Below are 25,436 nucleotides of genomic sequence, written 5' to 3'. Positions count from 1 at the left end.
ACCGTCTTTTAAGTAGGTCCAAATGCAAAGAATATCTGGAGTTAACTATCCCACTCACAAGCAGCTCTGTCACCGGTTATTACCATAAGCTACGGATGCCAAGGACTCAAATTTCAGCTTACAAGTGACTTTAAATACATTGAGAAAGGGAATGGTGTGGCTGTTTCAGCTGCTGCTGAGCTAAGCTAGCAGTTCAAGGGAGCTCAGACACAGAGACAGCAATGCAACCTACACAAACCGTCAAGACCGGGAGCTGCTTGCAGCGAGGCTGTCGGAGGGGCTGGGAAGCATATGCTGTGGGAGCAGCTTGGTGTTCCTTTGCTGCAGTTACAGGGCACCTCCCTGACGAGGCTGCAGCTATTGGAATATTTTTACTTTGTGTTCAAACAACACTGTCAAATCATTTGAGCTTAAAGTGTCATTACTAAATGTCTGAATCACAGATAATGTTCACTATGTAGGATGTCAGATAGACTAGAAAAGAGAGGATCAGCAACCTCCCACCCCTCAGCACCTTTAACCTTATTTTAACATACCTTTACAAGGTCCTTTACAACATCCATTTTGTTGAGCAAGAGACAGACCACGATAAACCTTGCATAGTAACGCAGCTTCTTAACCACCAATTCAGGCCTAAACACAACAACAAAATACAACAGCCAAATTTGAGAATAAAATGGAACAGAGTGAGGTATCAGGGGTAAAGGAGAGGAGGAGTTTGAGACCAGAGTAAGGCTGAACACTTGCAGATTAAGAGTTCTGACTGAGGTCATATCATGATCAATAGCTGCCTGGTTGCTTAGAGGTTTATTTAAAATTGGGTACAGGGACATAAAAAATATCTAAGAAAGCCACAGCCTCCCCCTTCTCCACAGTCTCCTTATGTGAGAAAGGCATGGGGGTCAGATATCATGGGTGGCTCTTCAAACCTCGTTGTACTGCAGCACTAACTGATGTTCCCCTGAAAAGCCTAATCAAACAGATTCCACTGTTCAGCCCAGCTGACTCATCTTCCAGCCACAGCATTCTGGGTCCCAGCACTGATACTGCTCAGGACTAAACACTACAGAACTTTGGGGCTAATGGCTTTCTATCCAGGACCAGGTAATAGAATATTCCTCCAGTCATACAGCAAAGCTCTCATTTATCTTTATCAGGTTTTTAATCACGGCAGGAGGATTAAAAGAAACCTCCTTCAACAACATAGATTTTATCCCAGTTATGCTTCTACAGTTTATAGCTCTTTGCTGCTTCCATGCACTAGTCTAGTCTTGAACAAACAAGGGCATCCATTCAGACGTACCTGTCCTCTTTGTTGACCTGGGAGTAGTACGACCTCTGCCTGATTGCTGAGTAGAAGGAGAAAGCCTCGTTGAGATAGCTGGTTTCTGAGGTGCGCAGGCTGCACAGGAAGAATCAGATTAGTTCACTGCCCCAGATGGAAATCCCAGCCAAGCCCTCCCTTCCTGCCCCCTCAACCCACTTGTGCATCCACAGCAAAACTCCCTCCTCAAGTAACATCACATGAAAGCCAGACTCTCGTTCTGGGAAGTCAGATTTCAGAGCTTGGATCCCATTTCAGGTAACAATCAAAGCTGCCCATCTTGCACCCATATGTACAGGTGATGGGTTCATTGAGAAGTTTAAAGGAACACTAAGCTTCCAAATTTGTAAATCACACTTTTGCAGGACAGTCCAATGCAGCACGCTTGGAAAACACTTTGGTGGCAGGAGATAAGTCCTCAGACAGTATCAGTGTGACCAGCAACGTGGTACCAGGCTCACAGGTGCCTTTCCCTGCAGCCCCATGCAGTCCCCAGGGCCCTCATTCAGAAACAGGCATCGTGACTCAGCCCAATCTCTGATTCCTCCCGACTGAGCATCCAGTCATTCGGCAGGGAACTGCACTAACCCTGCATTCCCCACTGAATCCTCTTCTCTGCTTACTTACTAATAATGGTAATAGAGCTGCCCAATCTTGGAAGCAATTTCCCCAATTTGCCACCTCTTCAACCCATACCGATTGTCCAGTACTTGTCTATTTTGCAAGAGAGAAAAGAAAGATTAAAAGGCATTCCCGAATTTCCTAGAACATCCCACCAGACAAGACAAAGAGCCATCGCAGGGCCAAATTCAGCTTTCATTCCTGGTGCAGCATTCCCAGTAGCAGCCCCTACAGAGGCAACAGCACAGCACACCCCCCAGAACAAAGACCATTTATCTTGCATTAACTTGCAAGAACCAGACAAAAGTGTGATGCACAAAATGCAACCAATAAAAGGTCACAACTTCCCAGGAGAACACTCAGACCACGCAGCCAGCGGAAGGTGTGAAGGATCAGAGCCCACGCTGCAGCAAGAGGCTTCACACCATTCCAGATGGGTTCTGCTCTGCAGAATCATCATCTCCTCAGTAAGACATTAAAGCACCACACATTCAGGTAGAGCAAAAGGGTTTGTTAAAAAAGTCACACTGAAAACTCTGCAACATTTTAATTCATTGGACTGTGAGCGCTGCAGGAAGCGGCTGTTCCCTCCCTTCATGCTTGAACAACACAGTGAAATCTCAATCTTAGCTGGGGCCCTGGGCATACCAGAGATTAAAGCTGTGCTGAAACCCACACAGCTCATCTGCCTACAACATCCCCTTACCGATGCTGCTGTTGGAACTTCCAGAGTTTGGTGTAAACATCAAACGTTCGCCCAAAATAGGACTGCCACTGCTTCTGCCCATACTGAGGTAAATCCCTGCAAGAGACAGTGGCAAAGGCAGAGTGAGGGAGCACATTCCAGTCAGCCCAGTGTGACAGCCTGTTTTTGTCCAAGTCAGAGCAGCTTTGTTCAGGATTGACTTGCAGTACTTTAGAATTCTGCCTGCACCCAAAACTACAAGAACCATGACTCCTGGAGTTTCTCAGAACCTGTTGTTACTGGATCACTCCAAATAGGAAACAACCATGTTCCTACATGCCACAGATGATTTAAAACATCTTATAGTCTTGCTAAAATAGAAGTAATTTTATGGTTATATGTACATAAAGCTAAATTGGACTCCTAAAACACCATAATAAAAAAAAACCCTCACCCAAGAGCAAGCAGAATAATCTAATGGAAATTAGTTAATTTAGACTCATGCATCATCATCATATTTCTTGCTACTCATTAAGGAAATAGTCTTTTTTTAAATGGATGAGGCTGTTTGCTGTGTTCCAGAAACAGAGCCTATAACATCACCAACAAATCCACTGTCCAAATGTCACCAGGTCAGGCCAGCACATGGATGTTCACAGTGAACACTCACCAGGTCACATTACATCACCACCACAATATTTGTCACCTTCTAACTCATAGTTAGTGACCTGTCACAACATGAGACCTGCTGGTGTTTTCATACCAGTCTCCAGTGCTGTGAATCAGCCAACCCAGTTCAGTTCTGCTTTCATATCTCCACTGGATTTCCATGCTGTGGTGGGTTTCCACTCCACAACTGTGATTTATTCCTAAGGATTTTGGCTTTAAAGGTTTGTGCTCTCAATCCTCACAGACGGTTGTCACCTGGGAGTGACTTGAATCTTGGAACAAATGCAACAGGGGACACCAAACCCCTCAGTCTCACTGAGCACATCTTGCCTACAAATATACGCTGAACCTGAATCAAAAAAGGTGCACAACTCTACAAGTGGAAGTGGAACAGCTCTTCCAAGACAGCATAATCTTTCATTTGATTCAAGACTGATTTCTCCAGGGAATGCTCTCTCCAGTCACTGTGCTGGTTAATGTACCACCTTCAGCACACGGGCACAGAAAAGCAGCACACTCCACTTCCAATCCTGGAGAGTGGAGACCGAGGGAACCACCACCTTTAGGACACCTTGCCATGTCCTCTGAAGGAGTCAGAGAAGCAGAGCAGTACACACGATTTCAGAGCATTCTGGCAAGTTTCTGCTCATTGTAATTGCTTTCACAGCACCCGAGGTAAGAAAGGAAATTAATATTCCTTTGCTCGTCAGCCAACTGTACCTCCCACACAGCTTGAAGGGACCTAGTGTAGGAACTACATGTAAAATTAATCTGTTACCAGCCTGGAAAAACAGCTAACGGGACTTGGTGCTGATATTGCAGGAAGATGCCAAGGAAGTTGTGCAGGATTTTACCAAACTATAAAAAAAAAAGTCCCCTCAAACTTGCAATTGGCTGCTCAACACCTTGGAACTTAGGCTGGCGTAGCGAAGGGTGAACAGGAATATAAACACCTGCTTCAGGGCACCAGCATCATCCAGATACAGCTTGATACAATCACATGCCCGCAAGGAACGGTGCACCACTTTCTCTTGTAATAGATGTAAACATTTTAGCTAAACAAAAGAAGTTAAGGCACTGTCCAACAAATGCCCAAGATACACCTGGAGGTTCTGACATAGCAAGAGGTACCTTTAATCTAATTAGCACATCCACAAGATTCAATGTTAAAAAGTAAAAATAAAAAGTGAATACAAATACAAAACAACACTAAAATGGATCATTTTAAAAAAATTATACAAATGTTCCCCAGCACTAACTTACAGAATGACTGAATTAGGAAGCTGACTCAAAAAACCCTACCAGGAGTAAACTGAGCTTTCCAGGCCAAGTTGCTCAGGACATCTGAGCAAAAGTCCAACATATGGGAACACGAAAACGCCCTTCCCTCGGACACTGAGAAGAAGGTATGTGCAGCCATTAAGAAATAAGCAGGTAGCTATGTTCTGATCATGCTCATGCATCTACCCCCATCAGTCAGATAATTAATACACTCTCTGTACCTCACCTGTCACCCCAGTTCCATACCTTCCTCCTAGCCTAAACATTCTTGTAAAGCCCAGCCCAACTCACTGTGCTGTGTTAGATCTGAGTATCTGAAAATCAGTGTTATTTTAAGAAGCCTCTGTTAGCACAGCATCCATGTGTTTGGCCACTGCTGTCCACAGCCACTGCTGGCTGTCCACATGGATATTCCTCAAGCAGCGTGCTCTCTAATTGCAGCTGGCATAGCTGCACAATACTATGGATTCCTCGGCTCCCCAGGGAACAGGAAAGATCTCCATGGAAACAGACAGTAGCACTTGTTCTTTTGATAGTATTCTGACATGGCTGTAATAAAACTTCATTTATGACAATACATTACCGTGGTTTCACCACAGCTTCTCGCAGACAAGAGCTGCCCTTCCTGCCATCCATTTACTGCTCTCTGTGCTCAACATCACATGCTGCTCACATGTACCAAGAAATCTGGTTGTGAGAAAACAGTTGCATAGGCAAAAGAGGACACATAATGCAGATTTTTTAATAGCACCAGAGGAGAAATACCTCAAAAGAATCCTAAAGCCTAGGTTGACTGCAGAGTGGGTTATTAACACAGATCCTCCCACCAATGGAGACAGGGAATACATGACCCAGAAGCAATTACACACCCAACTTCAGAACGAAAGACCTATTATTATAGGTCCTTATTTCACTGCTTCCAGATCTACAGCAGGACACCAGAACAGGATGGAGAGACAAAGACAGCAGGCTCAGGTTCCTGCAGGGCGTGCCCAGCCCAGGCTGCTGGCTCAGAACAGGCAGTGCTGGGGCACATGCTCAGGCTGGACACCACTGCAGGAGGGACGAAGGGACAGCCAAAGGAATCCAGATGCAGAGGAGGGAGTGGAGATGTCTTGATTTAGGACAGTACAACAGCCTCCAACAATTGGAAACCGTTTCCAGTTTCTTGGCTTTTAAAACATTCCAAACAGGACATGAAGACACAAACTCAGATGTTCTAAAAGGGTGGGTTTCCCACAGTGGGCACAGAAAACTGGTTCCCTTGCTGCACTAGAGTGGCTGGTGAATAAATTCCACAGGCAGTCCAGAATTCTATCGAATTCTTGCTGTACTCCTTGTCTCAGCAAAGACCAGCACTACTTATGTGCTCATAATTAATTCTCTGTCAGTAGTTCATTTCAGCCATGCTGCTGGCAGAAGCCAGGTAATACTGGCTGAAACCCAATGAAAGGTGCTGAGGTGTGCTTGGACAGCACCACATGGAAGTTGTCACACAGGGACAACTTCCAGAGATGTAAAGAAGTTGAGAAAGTCCTGGGGACTCAGCAGTATGCTTCAAAGAGGGAGGTTACAATAACTGCAAGTTTAATATTCAAAGCTTTAAATACATTCACAGTTTTGACAGGTGATAAAAAGACAATTTCCTTTTATGTTCATGGGCTTGTAGTAATTACAGGCTCCTGTTCCCAGAACTGAGCAGCAGCAGGATAACAGTGCTGAAGCTTCCCCACAGACTCTAACAACCCACAAAGGCACAATCACACCAGGGTACTCCCCACAACCCACCCCAGTGCGGTCGGTGGGAGAAGCCACTCCCTTCCCAGGACCACAGCAGGTACACCTGCAGCACTGCCTGAAGCTAAACAGGGTCCTGTTGTTTCCAAAGCAGCAGCAGTGTGGAACAAAACTAAGAGGTTCCACACTTGCATCTTACTAGAAATCTACAAAACACATGCTGCCACAAAATACACACTGTCACTCACCCTGAATCCCAGAGTCATTAAGGTTGGAAAAGAGCTCTGAGATCATCGAGTCCAACCTGTGCCCGATCCCCGCCTTGTCACCCAGCCCAGAGCACCGAGTGCCACATCCAGTCCTTCCTTGGACACCTGCAGGGGTAGGGACTGCACCTCCTCCAATGCCTGACCACCCTTTCCATGGAGAAATTCTTCCTGACGTCCCACCTGACCCTCCCCTGGCACAGCCTGAGGCCATTCCCTCTCCTCCTGTCCCTTGTTCCCTGGGAGCAGAGCCCGACCCCCCCCTGCTCCCCCCTCCTGTCAGGGACTTCCAGAGAGTGAAAAGGTCCCCCCCGAGCCTCCTTTTTTCCAGGCTGAGCCCCCCCAAGCTCCCTCAGCTGCTCCTCTCTAAACCCTTCCCCAGCTCCATTCCCTTCTCTGGACACGCTCCAGCACCTAAATGTCCTTCTTGCAGTGCAGTGAGGGGCCAGAACTGGACAAAGAACTCGAGGTGCCTCAGCAGTGCCCAGTACAGGGGACAATCCCTTCCCTAAAATGTGGTTGTGAAAAGTCATTTCATTTCTTAAAATTTCAAGCTCCTCTGTGATACTGAACACATTTAAGCATTTTTAACCTTAAAAAGAAAATAATACCAGTGACAGGACACGGTGAAAAACTGCTTCCTAACACCCTCCCTCTTTCCAGCCTTTTTCCAAGAAGGAAGCAAGTGGGAGTGGGGAAAGCAGAGAAGAGAGCCATTGGAACACACTTCACCAGCAGTTTTTTCTAACTTACAGCCCAGGGTACAGACACTAGAAAGACAATCTCCCCTCTGCACTATCCTAGCAGGCATGGCCACCCGAGATGGTATCACCAGGAGCACGAGCACAAAGTACACTTTCGAGCAGCAACCTTGGCAGCCCATCATATGTTTTCCTCAAATGCTGTATTTGGCATCTGTATTGGGAAGAGAGGAAGGAAATGCTACTGAAACAAAGACGTGGCAGGCTGAGCCCTTGCAATTTTTGGCAGCAGCAACAGCTAAGCAGCTGCCAACACAGCCATAGGCTCAGCTCCCTGTAGCTGAAGTGCCCAGAGGAGGTTTTGGGAAGGAAATCATTGCTCTCCTCTCCCTCCCCCGTCACTTCTCTTCCACAAAATGTGGTAGGGACAAGAGTATGGCATAAAACACAGCAGCAAAGGCCATCATCATCTTCAAAACAGAAGGTGGCAGAAACGTATCAGATGCATTTATTATGCTGGAGGGAAAAGCAAGCAACCGGACTAAGAATTGGGATGCTTGCCAAGTTATTTTCAGGTGAACTCCCCAGAGAACAAGCTCTAACAGATGAGATGCCTGAGAATTATAATGTTGCTTTATCCAGTCATTATGCCCTTGGCAATCACAGGTCTTAGAGGTGAACTGGTGATCAAGTTCAGCACAAGAAGATCATTAACTGTGCCAGGTTACAGTAAGGACAGAGGCAGGCTCCCATTCCAGAATGTTCTTATTTTCACACAGCAGAACTGGCTGCTGAAGCCCATCTCTCTATTTTTATTGGCCACATTTCATTCAAAGGTATTTTCCATTTTCTTTTCATCTAGCTGGACGAGAAGCTTTCTTTTTGGCAAAGTACCATGGACGTACACAGAAACTACAACTCTCATCTGGAAATCTGATACGAGTGCTAACTCCTTCCATGCCCAGAGGAGAGACAGACAGGCTGGAGCTACCCTGCCACCTCTCTGATCTGAACTGAGCAGCACACAGCCGCACATGAACTGGATTCATCTGCACTCTTCAGGGACTCAGGCCAAAATTTCGAGCAACCTCTATCACTGAGATAGACAAGAGTCTCGATGATTCTTGTGGGTCCATTCCAAGTCAGAATATTCTGTGATTCGGTGATGGAACTTGCTTGAAATTTTGGCCCGAGTCACTGAAGAGTACAAATGAGTATCAGAAAGCCTGTGTAATGTCATATATGGTCCTGCGAATCCTGGCCTCGAGATCTCAGTCCTTTTGCTTTAGACTCTCTTTCACAGGGTGTCAAATGCAATCACCAAGAACTCCTTGTCTCTACTGCCCATTCACCATTCAGATTTTGGAGCACAAACTGTTTGTTTTGGATTTGGTAATCAACTCCTAAAGCACATGAAAGGATTATCAATAGCGGGGGGCGGAGGAATTAAAAACATCTTTGCTAACCATCTGTGTTTGACTAACAGCAAGCTATATGGGCCCAAACATACAGGATTACTCAGAGACCAGGAAGAGGCTGAACTGCCAACCAGATATGAGCTCAAGCCCGTATTGCTTAAGAGACTCCACAGCAAAGCTTAGAAATAAACCAGCTCCTGAATACAGAATGTTTAACTCAGCATATATTGACAAAACAGGATGTCTACATCACTGTCCAAACCTGAACTACTTTCCTTGAACTCCTCTTACTCTATTTCGCCTGCAGACAAACCACCCAGACTTTCTAGTTGTTATGAGAAATCCTTTGTAGATAAATGTAGCTTTTACCTTTCTCCACAGTTCAGTTTAAGCATTTCTTTCACCAGACACGTACAGGGTATGGTTTGAATGTTTCTGTTTATCATATCCTAGATTTCTTCCCAAAAAATATTCCCTCTTCTCCTTTCCTCCCACCTAGGCCAATCCTCCTCATCCCTTTTTTTTTGGCACAGACTGAGGTGGTTTGAACTTGCATGCTGTTGATTGTACACAGCCACACCTAGTACTTAACTGTGCACTTCATACATAGCATTTCAGTACAAATTCTATCCATTTCAGGGAATTTCCAACCTCTGGTTTACTATTAACTGGAACCTCTACTCCTACAGACATTCTTACACGTGGTCCCAAACTACCCATACATAGGTGCATTGTTATCTCCTAAAAAAACTTACTGGGTTTGAGTTCCAAATGGTCACTGTACAGCTGACTTCAGCATCACATACTGAAGTGTGTGTTCCAAGGCTCTGTCAAAGATGCACTAACCTTAAGCCATTGAAGAGCTGTTTAGACTTATCCAATAAGTAGCAAAAGTCTGTCACTGTTTTCCTCTCTGCTTGAGGAATATCATCTTCAGCTCCTCCTGATGACATGATTTCTTTTAGAGCAAACTCAATCCTATGAAGAAGAAAATATCCATATTATTCAGAAATCGAGGGCTGCTGTGAACTCATCCAGATGAGATGCACGTTCAGTTCCATGGGGATGTAACACAGAGCATGCAGTTCTCCCACAGGTTACTCTTCTCAAGACTCATTAAAAATAATGGCTGAGAATCAAAGCAGGGGAGTAATTATTGCACAATGCACTAGTTAACAGAGCAAAATTAAAAATAACAGTCGTACAAGAGTCATAAAATAAAATAACTCCAAAGACCTTTTTCACAAACACAAAACTGCCAACGAAAGGACTGCAGCACAAACAGCACTTGGGTTCCACACTTGGACAAAGAAATCCTCTCCAAATTTGCCTTCTGCAGAGGTGTTTATCCTGCATTTAGAGAGACCAGCCTCAGTTCTCTTATTGTTTCATTTTCTTCTGTAACTGCTGAACACTGTAGCTCACTAGTTCCTATTGCTAAAACATAGCAAATATTTAAACAGAATGCTAAAAAATGCCCTCTCCTTCCTCTCTGCCTCCTCAAGACTATTTAATTCCATGGCTTGCACTGCTCACAATTGTACCTGCAGATATACTGATACTGTTCATATGAGCAAAATGTCATATTGTACAATAATCATCTGAACAAAAAACTAAGACACAATGTAGATAATCCTAGTACTGACTAAGTAAGGCAATAGGAAAACCTGTAAGAGGTAGAGTGGTGTTTAAAATCTTACTCCAAACATACAAGATACCCAAAGATGAGCTACAGATTTCACAGCAGCAGCAACAACAAAACATCTCCCCTGGAAATGGCTGCCAGGTCTTCAGCTCTTTTGTGCTCAGGATTTTAGTGCAAGATAAACACACCTCTAACTGGGCAAATGCAGAGCTTTTACTTTCAGCAGCTTCTCTAGTGGTTCTAGTGAGTGCTTTTTTAAGCAACAAGTTTCCATTTGTGCAGCAACTCAGTTTGGATGCTATTTGCACAAATAATTACTACACGTCCCAACTGAAGCCAGGAAATGGCAAAGCTAACTCCTTCCAGCCATTGGGAAGAACCCAGAAGCATCTTTCAAGCAATTGTCACAAAAAACCTTCACAATAACCAAAGAGGCTCCAGAAATACTTGTCTGAACAAACACTTCATGGCTACCAAAGGCAGGAGAAATTGGCAGTTTCCCCCCAGCTTTTGGGACAAGTTAGGGAGCCATCCTGCCAACCAAGCAGTCTCCTGATTGCCCAGTTTGGACAAGATGCAGCACCCATCCACTTGTTTTTACACACCCACGTAACAGCCAGAGCACCAGTGCAAGGCAAGGGGGCACTGCACAAACCACTCGTCAAGGAGCTCCAGAAAAAGGCAGGAAGTATCTTTGTGTTGTCAGGTAACTGCCATATGGGTGCCAGAGTCCAAAACATACCACCCAGATGTCACAAGCTTTGGCATGAGCCAGGCAAGCAGGACATGGACACTGCAAACCACCAGCCTGTGTCCCACACCCGCCAACATTCACATTCACATTCCCACAGCACGGAACAAACACTGAGTACTTAAAGCACCAACAAACGAGATCAAAGTGAACAGCCAGACCTAAAAACCAGATGTCAGAAGTAGCCAGGAGGTGATTCAGGAATTCCAGGAAGAGGACAATACCCCGGTCCTGTGTGCTCTGCAGCAAGGGTGACCTAAATCCTGCAGCGAGGCCGAGGGTTCTGCGCACTCCGTGTGGTAATCCAGGCACTCCAGAGCAGCTTCAGACACATTTGCAAAAATTCAGGAGCTTGCTTAAACGGCAAAGTATATTTCACACAGTCTGTGTATGTGTCCTTTAATCTCATGGCTAAGTGAGTTTTATTTTATGTTACCCTTAAGTTATACTCCCCAACGTCCCCAACCACTGCCAACAGAACCAGTGTCAGCCCTAACACAGGCAAGTAAAACCAACTTGGTTTTTGTTTGTTTTTTCTAAACCAAGCAGTTCTCACGTGGAGGAGGTCCACCAGACCCACTGTGAAGAGGCCATTTATGCAATCAATAGAAGACGCACTAGAAAATCCATAGCCTGCAAATCTGAAAGGTATTAGAAGGCAGGAAAAGTAGGCAAAACTGGCTTTTCCAGCTGACAGAGAAGGAAAATAAAGTTAGGTATCTCATGCACTGGTTTTGGCTTCTCATGCTGCGGAGGGGGTGGTATTTGGTGGGGTACAAAGGAAGAGCCACTATCAGGAGCAGCTCGGGAGAGGAGGAGGTGCTCCCTGCACTGAGGACTGTGTTGTAATGCAGCAGCAGTACAGACAGGAGGGAGAATTATTATTAGAACAGCAAGTGGGCACAGCAAAGGGAGGAATATAGCTCCTGACATCGCCCTTTCCTCAGGGACTGCACAGCTCCAAATGAACAATACAAATAAAATGCAGCCAGGAGTACATCCACAGGGACCTCTCCTTCCCTTTCATACTTGAAGTCACCCCCATGGATCCGTGCTCCCCGTCTGCAAAACAGACAGTTCTCCCAGTTCTGACAGCCCAGCTATACCAGGAATATCACCTACTTTATTTTTTGTTCTGTGTTAGAAGTTTCATTGCTTTTTTCATGCAAAAGAAACTCTTGGGCTGTTTTGCACGACAATTTTTCTTAAGTAGCACATGTTAAAAAAAATTATCTCCAGAGTCTGCAAAACAAGACACTGAAACATTGGTTTAAAAGACTGTTAAAGTAAGTCAGAAACTGGTGACTTCCAGCAGAACTTATTATTCTCTCAAAGATTTTGCCAACTCCTCAGGCCATACAAGGCAGAAAAATGGTGCTAGCCAAGCCCCGTACTTGGCGTGCCAGGTTCTTCCAACACACTCTCAGAACACAAGATTCCAGGTTTGCTAAGTTTACGTTAATTAAGTTTGCTGCGTTACATTCACAGATTTTACGAATTCACCCCGTTGCAGCACCCCGGGTGGCAGAGCTTTAGAGCCATCCCAGAGGATGGCACGACTGTCCACGGCAGCCGGAGCCGAAGGGCAGCGGGAGGAGGGTGCGGGACAGGACGGAGGTTTGGTGGTGCTGGCCAGTGTTTTTAAAGTCAGATGTCACTTACATCACACACGTCTCCACTTCCCTGTGGTTTGCCGTCTTTTGGCTAAGGTTTTCCAGGCTTAGCTGGAAGGGAAAAAGTGCTGAAGTCAATGGTATGCGCTCCCCACTGGCCCTACCCCAGGACTCAGGCCTGCAAAGCAAGGCAGGCTTCGAGAGCGGTGAAGGAACACTCTGGTTCAGGGAAATCGAGCTGACAGTGCAAGTGCAGCATGGATAGTTAAATAAGTGTATTACAGGCACATCCTCTTAGGTTTATTACAGAGCCAGGATCACTGTAACCCACCACCGAGCTGCCTGGCACAAGAGGGGGGTTATAACTTCACACCTGACACGTACAAACAAATAAAACCTTGGGGCACTGAAGATTCAGTGTGACTGCAGGTCATAGTGCTTGGCAGATGTCCACAGGGTACAACCTCTGTATAGAAGTGAAGACAGGCAGAACCAGGAGCAGTTTCCCAGAGCTGCACAGCAGAGTTGGCTGGACATGGCACCTTGACCTCCTGACAGAGCACTCGTTCAATCCACTTGCCTCTTTCTAAGCCATTACTTCTGCTCAGCTGTGGGACCTTGACCGGTTTTCAAATGCTTCCCACTCCTCACTTAGAGATGCAAGTGGTACTAAAAACCAAAACCAAACACTCTTTGTACATCTTGTTGATCCAGGATTCTCCCCAAACTAAGAACTGCTCTCCACAGAAACCAATGGTGGAAAACACATTCCAGTCTATCAGGATTTTAAAGCTGTCAAACCTTGAGTTAGAGACCAGCTCTCTTTCCACTTTTCATCCTGACACATCTCCCACAGCATCACTGCCAAAAGGGGACGTGATACAAAGCCAGACACCCAGCTGGTATCTATTTCTTATCCACAAAGTAACAACACAGATAAAATGAAGCTCCTGATCACTGATCCCCAACGCCTGGAACCATCACTTCTCAAATCTCCTCCAAAAACCAGCTGATCTTACCGGCATCAAGCAGGATATATACCTTGGCTCTCTATTTGCCTCTCCTTTTCTTCTACAGGTTGGCACACTTGTCTCCTGTTTTCTTTCAAAGCTACACTGCACGTTTTGGGAAAACCATCTGTGTGTTTCCATGTGATCTGCTCAGAGTGCTAGTCCTGACAGAGCCTCAGACAACACAAAATTCATTAGAACCCAAATTCACTCCTCTCGTCAGAATACCTAATTCTCCACTGAGAGCCACTGTCCTGAAGTTCCTGAGATATCACTCAGTTCTACCCAAGAAACACTGAGATAAATAAATAGTAATTCCCCCAGATGCACCAACAGCCTCAAAGCCTGCTGGAGTCAGGATTTCAGAGGGAATGGCAATGAGCAGTTATACATCAAACCATTTCTTCATAAAATACATGGCAGGGGAAAAGAATTTCTTTATTATTTTAAGGTTTTTAGTAAAATTTGGAACCGAACATAGACATTCCTCATCCCAAACACTGCTCACCTCGGGGCACGTCTGCACTGCAGTGGCTGCAGCTATCCCAGATGCACCCAGCTCCTTTTCCAGCAGCTCACTGGATGCTGCAGGAGGCATCTGGGAGCAGGCTGAGCCCACACCTGGGCTCTGGCAGGGCTCAGTCCCAGGGGCCAGCGATGCCCAGGGCGAGCTCGGAGCACAGGCGGTGTGTTTGTGTCCCAGCTCTGCTCACTGCTCCAGGGACGCAGACAGAATGCACCAGGAAAAGGGCTTATACAAGTTACACACATTTTATTACTGCAAACTGAAAGTTTATCACTTTCACATGTGCATTTCCTTCCTCAGCATATTGAAGATGAGAAGATCTGCAACACTGTCTCACATTAGGACCTCGGAGTTAAGGTGAGTTGCCACCTCTGCATTACCTGTGAACAGTCAGCAGCAACAGTCTCACTACTCCCTGTAGGGAAACAGCCAACAAATTCAACCCCCTTCCGAGTCAAATGAGTTGGAATGTCCAACGTGCAGTGGCAATCCCGTTATTTTAGCCTCAAATAAGTGCTTTGTCTACAGAATCAGGCTTTTCATTTGTTTCACATGCCTTCAAAAGTCCCTTTATTGCTTCAAGCACACCTGTCTGTAACCAGAACTGCAGCTTTGGCATCTTTTCTCCCAGAGAAAGGCGGAGGTGCTCATTAACATCACACCATGGAAACCATGTAGTCCCTTCCTGCCTCCTACACTGAGATCATGGAAGCCACACCTCACCAGCAGACTCTGAATTCACTCTGGGCAGACTCACTTTGAATACAAGAGACATGATCTCACCATGGGATGCACGTGGCCCTCTTCAATTGCCTTCAGAACACAAAACTTTCGCTTCTCTTCTTTATGTTTCTGCCACTGGTAATTTGTTCCACTTTTGTCCATTCTGTGCCCTCTGTGATCCCTTTTTCACTGCAGTTCACGACCTTTTGTGTATAGGATGAACAAAGGGCACAGGCTAAAAATGTCATCACAGTTGGGCCTCTGCTCTTCTACTGACTTCACTAGACTCGCTACTAAAAACGGGCTCGAGCTCAAAGTCGGACCGAGGCCGAATTTCTGGGTCATCGGAGCCCAGGAATCTCCAAAAGATGGTGCAGAAGCAATGTGGAAGAGGATGCAAGTATTTCCTTCTACCCAAATTGAAATCATGAATCTGTCGTGGTGCCTGCATACCACCTACATGGTACTTAGCAGTCATTTGAATTGTATGAAAGAGCAAGAGAAAAAAGAACATCAGGCTGGCCCACTCTTGGCAGGGTGGGAGGGTAGAAGGGAGACAGAAAAACACCATCAGCTGTGGCAGTGAGCTGTGTGTATTTACATTTCACAGGCCGAACCATTTAGTGGTTTATTTACACACAGTGTTTTTGGAGCAGCTAAAATGCCAGTTGTGTTTTATCTTGATTTTGTGGTAATGCACATAAGCCACAGAACCATAGGAAGAGTCTGCAAATGAGAGATGAACCCCGTACAGCTGGAAAAGCACGTAAGGCACTGTGAGAAGGGAGAGAGATTTTGGGAGCAGAGGCACAAGCAGGTCTGAAATGCATTAGCTATGACAAGAGACCAAAATACAACCCAGGGACTCAAAAGCAAGGATCCAGTCACAGTGCAACAGCTTGTGCTGCAGGGATCACGCACCTCAGGGTAACCCAAGCCAACCTACGGCACGGCATCGCGGGCCTCGGGTCTCTCCGGCTGCCCCTCCATGTTGGAGTGAGGAGGGAATTGCAGTCAGCTCCATTTTATGCACATTTGATGGCAAGACGCCAACACAACTGTTGACTGAGCCAAATCTGGGCCCCCTTGAACTAAGCCATCACCTAGAGCAGGGCGGAAAAGCACATGGCTCTCGCCTCCCGAGCAGCCAAGTTCCTGAAAAGCATCCCAGTTGCGAGAAAGATTTTTTTTTCTTTCCTCCAACGACTGTTGTTTTAACTCTTTCATTCATTTTTAAAGAGTTTAATTCACCAATTCAAAATGGAACAGCAAACATCAAGCTGCATTGTACAGCAATGTGACAGAGAGGCTCCTTTCCAGCGAGCCAATGATTTACTGGCCGGCCCGGATGGCAGCTGAGGCCAGTGCCCAATCTGGAGGGCAGCTCTCGCCACACTCTGCAGCCTGTTCCCATCCCTGGCCAAGGTGCCAATGGCTGCCTTCCAACTGGAATCATACTCCGACAAAGGAAAATGCAGGACAAGCTTGGGAAAGCCTTCTGATCCCTTCAGTTCACTTCTTCCCTCCCAGCCAGTGCTTGGCGGGAGCTGCCAGCAAGGTTGGGAATTGCACGGGGAATATCATCACTCCGGGAATTCACCCTCCTGAGCAGACTGCTGCTGGACCATGCCTCTGCTTCACAGCAGAGAAATCCCTCTGCTGACTTCTGCTTTAATTATATTTTAAAAATTCAGCCTCCACTCTGTGTTCCATTATATTAATAGCAATAATTAAAAATACTTCAACCAACAAGTCGTCTAAACCTGCAGTTCCATCCAGGCTTTCTGCCATCACACACTTCCTTTCCTGACTGACATCCTCAGGGATCCAGATTGATGGTTACTCTGTTCCATCCCTGCTGCAGGGCTGTGCTGCGTTCTCTCAGCACATGTAAACTGCAAGGTAATATTTGTGTTGGCAACCTCCTTACATACTTTACAGAACCAGACCTCCATTTGACCCTCTGTGCAGCTCCCACACACAATTTGGTCCACTCCTTTGAACTGTTTCCTCCTGCTGCAATACATACCCCATTCCATACCTCTGTTTCCAGCCTGTTTAAAACCTACATATCCAGAACAGAGTTTTTGTGCTAAAGGAGAGCAGGTCAGCTACAAAAGCCAAGCCTGCAGAATGTTCTTACGCAAGAACACCAAGCAAAATTATTAGAAAACCTGCATGTACAGGTCTTGATTTTCCTTCTACAAAGATCGCTCCAACAGAACACTTCTATGAAAAAATCAGAACTGCAAAAAGTTCTGTGAAAAAAGCCATCAACACCCAAGTTGAGACTCCAAGAGCTGCAGTCTGCTTTGAGGGCTGGCAGGGGGGCACTGGAGGTTTTTTGTTTAAAATCAGTTCCGTTTCAGCCCTTTGGGCAGTAAGACCACCTCAGAACAGACCTTCACACCAGAGCTCTTCCTTGCCCAAAGCACACTGTGCAGAATAAGAGATAAGCCAACAAAGTAACGTGTCCAGATGATCCAATGAATTCCCATTCTCCATCTGTGCCGCAGCACATCATCAACTCCATTTAAAGCCAACAGAGCTAAACCAGAATACAAGTGATGCAAGGAGAGGGGAGATGTGAGTGGCACACGGCAGCGAGGCAGCTGCAGTGCGAGCAGGGGACTGTGCAACTGCAGCATGTGACAGGAACAGCACTGGCAGCAGCAAGGGAGAGCTGCAGCCCCAGCTCCCCCCTCCCCAAATCTGTGCCCCCAGTGCAACACTATGGACACCACCAGCTGATTTCAATGCAGAACTGCCTTGGATTAGAAGCTTCTCGATGTTCTGAATCGGTACGCTCCGTTTTTATTACTTGCCTCCGTGAAACAAAACAGGGACACAGAAATTAATAACAATACAGGCAAGCTACGTGTTCCTCCCACTGGAAAGCACTTCCAGCATCTTTATCACTTGTAGATCAAGTTTCTCAATAGAGCATGATGAGCACAGAACACAGTATCATTCTTACACACAGAGCTAAGTCCAACTAGACATCTTTGTGTTAAAATCCCCCGTGTTTTAAGGAGCCTGGATTGCCAAAGGAATTTTGATGCCGTATTGTACTTATATTTTGAAATAAAACAATGATCACAATCTCCTTTGCAGCACAATAAAATATTTCTTCTCTCCATACAGTTTCTATGAATGGTTCTTCTATTTCCTGCAGTAAATAACCTGGCCATCACATTTGTGTGCACTGCCTGTAGTGCTTTGGCAGCCCAGAATTACACTCTTTGCTCCTGGTGAAGTGACTGTTTCTTTCAATCAACATAAACTATGGTCCAGTTTATCCCAACATCTTAAAAGAGACTGACTTAATCTGATTCGAAAACGAAGGATCTTTTTTCTACACGCACGACTGACAGTCGGGCTCCTGAACTGCTCCCTTGACAGCCTGGGCCAGGGACGGCACAGCCGCCACGCCACGGGTTCAGGTGAGGTGAGAGACACCAGGCAGGGACTGCACCTGAAAAATTCCCACAGCAGCATCCACACCGGGATGATCCTCCCCGACTTCCAAAGGCTGCCACCCGCCCGGCAGCCCTGCAGCTCACAGGAGCAGTGGGAAGCACACACATGCTGGGAGACACACTCACATTTTAGTCATCATATGGTCCCACAGCGCTGCTTTGCATTAGCTTGGACGAGATGCCATGAATTACAGGTTGTGTTTGCACAGCTTGTGCAAAACCTACAGATTTTTTACATTAAGGGATCCATTTTGCAGGTTGGAGGACTAGAATTTCTTAGCCCAGACACAGCTTAGGCATGGAAGCTTGGAGCCTGGTTATTAAATGAAAGGAGCAATTCAGACTTCAACAATAACAGCTCCTATTCTGTGGTGGGAGATCAGACCTAGAGCTGAAAACCTGCAGTCTTGATCCTGAACGTTTTACCTGCAACAGCCTTTGGTTATGGACATTTTAATAGGGCAAGAAATTTGGGGATATGACACAACATAATAACCATCCAGCTTGTGTCCCCAAGGGCATCTCACGTCACCTATTGTCCACAGAATTTCTCCGTACAAAAAAAGAATTTGGTGGAGAGGGACCTGCCGCAATAAAAGTTTAAAATCAGAACAAACCCCCAATGATTCCATCAAACCTGCAATTTGGGTATCCAGCACTGCACGGACTGCCCCTGTAAAATCCCGCACCGTTCCGTCCCACCGGATTCGTTTGCAGACGCTGGATGCAGGTACCTGCCACGGGCAGGCTCAACACCTTCAGCCTCGCCCGGAGCGAGCGGGAGGGGAGCGCGGAGAGTGGAGAAGTTAATAAAGAGGGGGTCGTTCAGGCAATTATTTCAGCTACGTCGCCAATCCAGGCCTAAGCATTAGACGTGTCACATCGCGTTCCCGCTCCCCGACAGCGGCAGAGGCAGCGGGCGCACGGCCCCCCGCACCCCGGCCCCGCAGCCCCCGCACCGCGGACCCCGCACCGCGGACCCCGCACCGCGGACCCCGCACCGCGGACCCACCGCGGACGCTCCGCGCGGCCCCGCCCGCACCTGCCGCCTTACCTGTGCTCCCGCTCGCGGCGGGGCTGATCCGCCGGGCCCGGGGCTCTGCGGGGGCGACACCGCGCTGAGGGGGCGCCGCCGCCGGGCCTGCCCCGAGGCGCCCGCAGCCGCCGCCGCTCCCGCCCGCCCCCGCCGCCGCCCCGCCCGCGCCCCGCTCCCGCCTGCGCCGCCGCTCCGCCCCCCGCACCTGGAGGCCGTGCCGGAGCGGGGCAGGCGCTGCCGGGCAGCCCCGCTCACCGTCCGCCCCCGCGGCTGCCGCTGCCGCTGCCGGTGCCGGTGCGGGCGCGGCCGCAGCGCCGCCGCCGCCGCCGAGGCTCGGGGAGCGCGGCTGCCGTATCACGCCGGTCCGCGCCAGCCGGCCCCGCCCCCGCGCGCGCCGATTGGCCGAGCGCCCGGGCTGGCGGCGAGCCAGCCCTCTGATTGGCCGCGCCCGCCGTCAATCGCGAGGCCCCGCCCTCCCGCGCGCGGCCGGTGAGGCGCGGCGGCTGCCTGGAAACGGCGGCGGCACCGCGGGCACCGGCACCGGCTGCCCGGCCGCCTGTCAGCCCGTGCGTGTGTGTCATGTGTGCTGCACGGCCGCCTGCGCGCACGGCCTTGCCCCTGATCCTGATCCTGTCCCGCTCCGTCGCGGCGCCCGCTCCCGCCCCGCCCGCCGTCACGTCCCCACCGCTGCCGGTGTGAGAGTGCCGCACCTCGGCCAGCGCAGGAACACCGGCTGCGCTCCGCCAGGGCTCCGGCGGCCGGGAGAGGGCGGCGGCGGCGCCTGCAGCTCGGGCCGGCCCGGCACCGCTCCCGCGGGGCCGCAGCCCCCGCGCCCGGGGCCGCTGTCAGCGCCCCGGCCCGCTCCACTGCGCGGCCCGCGGGGGGAGCGCGGCGCGGGCTGCTCCCCCCGCCCGGGCCTCGTTGGTACGGCCCGGCCGCGGCACCGCCCCTGTCCCTCCGCGACTTCCGTCCTTCCGGCCCGCGCCGCCGCCATGGTGAGAGAGCTGGGAGCGCACCCGCCGGGAATCCACCGGGAATCCGCCGGCATCCGCCGGGAACGGGGACGGGGGCGAGCATCTGCCGGGAATCCATCGGCATCCGCCGGGAACGGGGACGGGGAGCGGGCATCTGCCGGGAATCCACTGGGAGCGGGGCCGGGAACGGGAATCCACCGGCATCCGCCGGGAACGGGGCCGGGGATGGGGGTTCACCGGGAGCCGGCACCTGGATCTGCCCGCATCCCAGCGGGAGCGGGGCCGGGGGCACTGAGGGCTCTTCCCGCAGGCCAAGATCAAGGCCCGGGACCTGCGCGGGAAGAAGAAGGAGGAGCTGCTGAAGCAGTTGGACGATCTGAAGGTGGAGCTGTCGCAGCTGCGCGTGGCCAAAGTGACCGGCGGGGCCGCGTCCAAGCTGTCCAAGATGTGAGTGTGCCGGGGGGATAAACGGCGGGGAAGGGGAGCAGCTCTGCAGGCCCGGGACCCATCCGTCTCTGCTCGGAGGGCAGGTGGTGCAGCGGGGAGGAGCCGGGAGGGGCTGGTATCGCTGTACCTGGTGCAGGACTGGCTGGTGGAGCACACGGCTCTGTGCACTGTCGGGATCCGTGTCCTCACACGGGTCTCTGTCTCTCTGCAGCCGCGTGGTGCGTAAATCCATCGCCAGAGTGCTGACTGTCATCAACCAGACACAGAAGGAGAACTTGAGGAAGTTCTACAAGGTGAGGACAGACACCTTCCACACTGACCTGTTATCTCTTGCTGTTCTCAATTGCAGTTTGTGGGAAGGAACTGGTTTTGTAGGTTGCTGTTTTAAAGATTAAAACTCAGTAAGAAACGCTCATTTGTGTTCAGTTTTAAAGTTCTCTCGTCACGATTCCTTTTTACGTCTTACTGCCAGAATTCTGCAAGCTGGATGTGAGTCTGGTTTTGCCAGGAGTCTCCTGGCAGCATGCCTTTGGGGTGTGATGAGCTTCCTGAGAGGTGCAGTTTGCAGAAATGCAGATGCTCTTTTAATCTAAATTTAAATTCATGTTTCAGGTGGCCAAGGAGCTTCTTCCCTCAAGAAGTTCTTGCAATACTATTTTCTGGGCTTTAAATGACACCAGATAGGGCAGGGGAAAAAAAAGAATTTTACAAGAAGTGTTGGGTAACTGGGACTTAAGATGAAGCACTGCTTAAACTTGAGTCAAAGCAGGTACAACTGCTGCAAAAGTTACAATCAGCTCTTGTTCCTGGCAGAGAGAAGGTCTCTCAGCCCTCCAGACTGGGATGATGGTCCCAAGGGAGAGAGGTTTAAACAGGGTGCTGATGCCCTGGCAGGTGCTGGGCGCTGAGAGCAGGGTCTGAACTCTTCTGTTTTGTGTCTTTGCAAACAGGGCAAGAAGTACAAACCCCTGGACCTGCGGCCCAAGAAGACCCGGGCCATGCGGCGCCGGCTCAACAAGCACGAGGAGAACCTCAAGACCAAGAAGCAGCAGCGGAAGGAGCGGCTGTACCCGGCCCGGAAATTCGCCATCAAGGCGTAGCCCGGGGCTCATTAAATGCAGTTTGCTTTGCAAGTGTCACTGGTGGTTTTTTGCACTGGTGGGTAAAGGAGTCCTCAGCTTTGTGGAGGGACATGGGAGGATTCGCAGAAAGTGTGTTTGCTGCTGAAAATACAGAGCTAGCAGTTTATTTTCCTCTTTGTGGAGCAGGCAGTGGGGTCCAGATCTGTGAGGTTTGTTCAGCTTGGCATCTGAAAATAATTTAACCTGAGATTGATTTAGAATGGAAGTTTTTCACAGATGTTTGCAGTCAGTCAATATCTGTCACTTCAGTACCTTAAGAGTAAATATTTAAAGTTCTGTCCTGTGCCAGTGTTTAAGTGTTAACAGAAATAAACAAATTTGCTGAGAGGCTTTAGGGATCTTCAGGGAACCTGAAGGATTCTGTCAGCACTTGGTTTGGATCTCTGGCCAACTCACTGTAGGCCCCAAGAACCCCCTTGGGGGCCGTAGTTTCAGCCCAGGTGCTCTCCCTGGGTGTGGGCACTGATGAGGGCAGGTGAGCTCAGGACACCAAGCTCCAGGGGTGGCATCTCTGAATCCCCAGGGCATCCCTGGCCTCACAGTTCCACACTTCCACCTGCAAAGCTCAGCAAGGGTTAAATGCCTTCACTTTGTCCCTCAAGGAGTTCTTTGGGACTCAGGATGGAGTTGCAGTCCCAAAGACCTTTTTTGGTTCTGCTGTGAGGGAGTTGTGCAGTGCTGCTGGAGCGTGAGGGCTCAGCACTCCTGGTTTGTGTTAGTGCAGCCAACGCATTCGAACGTGAAAAATTCCCTACCCATTAGGGAGTTCCTAGATGGGATCCAGATTCTGTTCAGGGAAAAGATCTTAATTCTGCTCACTTAATGAAGGGTTTTTAAGTTTCAAGCAAGTTTTGTGAAGAGAGGCCTAATTGCCTGCGGTTCAGGGAATTTCCCCTACATGGCGGCATTGTGAGGAGTGGCAGCTCCGTGATGTCACCAGGGCTGTGCCAGGGCTTTGTTGGGAGCTCGGGGTGAGCTGGGACGTGTCTGGCAGTGAAGGGGACCTGGGCTGGCACAGCGCTGTGCCCAGGCTGCCAGAGCGTGCCGTAGGACAGCGTGCTGCGTGTGGGAACTGGCTCCTTGGCTCGCGCCGTATTCCCAGGAAGGCAGGCAGGGTTACAAATGGCTTTGTGTTGCAGCTCTGCATATCCTGCTGTGGCCAGCCCTGAGCTGCTCCACGACGAGCACAAGCTGCCTGCCCAGCTCATGTGGCCCCCAAGAATCAGGAGCACAGCCCTGTGAGGATCCCCGAAATCACATTCCTGCCCCAGGAGCCTGATGCCCAAAGGAGACAGGAGAGGGGCTGGTCCCCTGTGCTGGGAATGGGGCAGGCTGGGGCAGGTGGCTTCTGCCAGATCATGCCCGGCTGCATTTGGGCTTCTCTTTAGAGAGGTGTGCCCTGTGCTGCTCTGGCAGCCTGATGGCTCTGCCACCATTCCCAACATGGCAAAGCAAACATGGCACGAGTTGTGCGCTGCAGAGTCCGGTGACAGTGTCAGGGTGTGCTCCAGGTGTCACCTTCCACCCCAGCCACAGGAGCAGCCGAGAGAGGATCTGCTGTCTCCAGGATTCAGTCACAGTACAGATCACTGAGTGCCAACCAGTAACAAGGGGGAAAAAAATGGGGAAGAACCTCCAGCTAATTAGCAGGCACTGAAAATCCAGGAGCCATCCTGTGCTGAAGCAGGAGCAGTATGGGAGAACAGCTCAGGCTTTGTGCACAGCCCACAGCAGCCATTTGAGGAGATGAACAGGTTCTGGCACTAAATCCTGGGGCTGAATTACTCCATCCACCCGTAGCCAGATGGCAAAACCGACCAGTCCGGCCCTTCCATCAGAACAGCCCTGTGCTGTTACGGGACACATCCCCCAGACAAGAGCCCTTTAAGTGACCAGGAACAACACACGGATTGAGTGGACACACAGGTGAAATGATGAGCTCCCTCCAGGGCACGGGTGAAGATGCTTGTTCTTGTTGGCCTGTTCTGGCCGTGTCTCCAGTGATCTGTGCTGGTTCCCACTTTACCAGCTGGCCCCAGAGGATGGCTGTGCTGCCCCAGCTCCCTGGCACAAGCTGCTGCTATTGGGGCTGAGCATAGGCTCTCCAGCCTTGCTGATTCCCAAAGGGAGGGGTGCCCAGTGGCAGAACCCCCAGCAAAGGGCCACACACTCCCCAGAACACTCCAGTGCTGTGCTGGCTTTGAGGGGACCACACAGCATCACCCCAGTGTCACTGCAGGCGGTGTGGCCCCTGTCCCCTTCTGGCACAGTGCTGGGGGTGTGGGGTGGGTTTCCTGAAGCCTGTCCTGGGGGACACCCCGCTCCCCGGCGCTGACCCCGCGCAGCTGCCGGTGCCGGCCCTGGGTTTAGCACTGGTGTTTGCAGAGCGTGGGGGCCTCGGAGGCTCACACTGTTTATTTGTTCCTCGTAACTGAAGATGTCCCTCGGCACTGGAGCAGCTTCCTGGGAAAAGCCATTCCTCAGCAAATAAATAATTTCCCGGGCAGGGAGGAGGACGGAGGCGCAGCTGCCGGCTGGCTGCGGGGCACAGCCCGGGGCTGGTGGCGCTGCGGGGGGAGCCCTGGCCCTGTGCCCTGGAACATGTTCAGCAGCACCAGATGTTTCTGCCCAGCACAGCGGGCACGGCCCAGAGCGGATGGTGTCCGTGGGAGCTGGCAGCTCCTGCTCCTGGACCCCATCCTGCAGCTGGGGCAGGGGCTGAGGGCATGGGGGACCTGCAGAGGGGGCAGAGGGAGATACAAGTCATGGAATCAGAGTCATTTAAGTTGGAAAAGACCCTAAAGACTGTTCAGCCATAAACTTAGCATTGCTGATGAAAGCTCAGGTCCCACCTCCTTTGGCTGGTGTTGCTGCAATGGACACAAACCCCAGCTCTTCTAATGCTCCCGGCATTGCTCCTGTCACCTCCCTCTAATGGGGTGGCCCTGACTGCTCTCCTGAGCTCTACCTTGGGGGCTGACCCCATTTCTGCATGCAGCAGGATGTGTGGAGATGGGATATGGACACACAAGGTGCTGTTCAGGGCAGGGAACTTGGGAGCGACCACCCTGGGCAAGTCCTGGTGCCCTTGGCCATGCCCTGCTGCACTGCCCGCTGCCCTCCACGTGCTGGGAAGAGCTGGGCCTGCACGGCTGCGTGTGAGCAGCGCCTGGCACACCTGGTGTGACCACAAGCCCCACGCTGTGGGCACCCAGCCTGGCAGGGACATGCCGTGTCCCGCCGGCGGCGCAGATGGCCCAGATCTGCCCGGGGCAGCCGCCTGCGCCCGGCCCTGAATGCCCGTTTTGTAGGCCAGGCTGGGGCAGGACTGGCCCCCACACTGCCCTGGCCCTGCTGCTCCATGAATGCAGGCAGTGTCTGGACATAA

At 50.0% G+C, this 25,436-nt stretch overlaps 2 protein-coding genes and 1 pseudogene across 3 annotated transcripts in view; 1 reads left to right on the top strand and 2 right to left on the bottom strand.

Annotated features, from left to right (window-relative positions):
• SCAI (suppressor of cancer cell invasion) overlaps window positions 1-11,406 on the bottom strand; it is a 30,086-nt gene extending 18,680 nt beyond the window's left edge. For both annotated transcript variants that reach the window (XM_050319857.1, XM_050319858.1), the window contains exons 1-6: window positions 11,260-11,406; window positions 9,549-9,680; window positions 2,652-2,747; window positions 1,952-2,038; window positions 1,304-1,402; window positions 537-633 (exon numbers count right to left, since the gene is read on the bottom strand). In XM_050319857.1, the coding sequence (XP_050175814.1) occupies window positions 537-633; window positions 1,304-1,402; window positions 1,952-2,038; window positions 2,652-2,747; window positions 9,549-9,655 (486 nt within the window). In that variant the 5' untranslated portion in view covers window positions 9,656-9,680; window positions 11,260-11,406. The remainder of the gene's footprint in view (window positions 1-536; window positions 634-1,303; window positions 1,403-1,951; window positions 2,039-2,651; window positions 2,748-9,548; window positions 9,681-11,259) is intronic.
• On the bottom strand, window positions 10,338-20,479 carry LOC126642554 (collagen alpha-1(I) chain-like; annotated as a pseudogene).
• On the top strand, window positions 20,265-22,039 carry RPL35 (ribosomal protein L35). Its single transcript, XM_050319859.1, has 4 exons — window positions 20,265-20,480; window positions 20,770-20,906; window positions 21,118-21,199; window positions 21,857-22,039. Exons 1-4 carry the CDS (start codon window positions 20,478-20,480, stop codon window positions 22,004-22,006), a joined length of 372 nt encoding a protein of 123 aa, XP_050175816.1. The 5' UTR covers window positions 20,265-20,477; the 3' UTR covers window positions 22,007-22,039.
• Window positions 22,040-25,436: the final 3,397 nt, after the last annotated feature.

Source organism: Myiozetetes cayanensis, unplaced genomic scaffold, assembly GCF_022539395.1.
Source record: "Myiozetetes cayanensis isolate MyiCay16 unplaced genomic scaffold, myiCay2020 scf23, whole genome shotgun sequence".
Classification (NCBI taxonomy): Eukaryota; Metazoa; Chordata; class Aves; order Passeriformes; family Tyrannidae; genus Myiozetetes; species Myiozetetes cayanensis.
The sequence above is the reverse complement of the archived record's forward strand: the minus strand, read 5'-3'. Positions and strand labels throughout refer to the sequence as shown.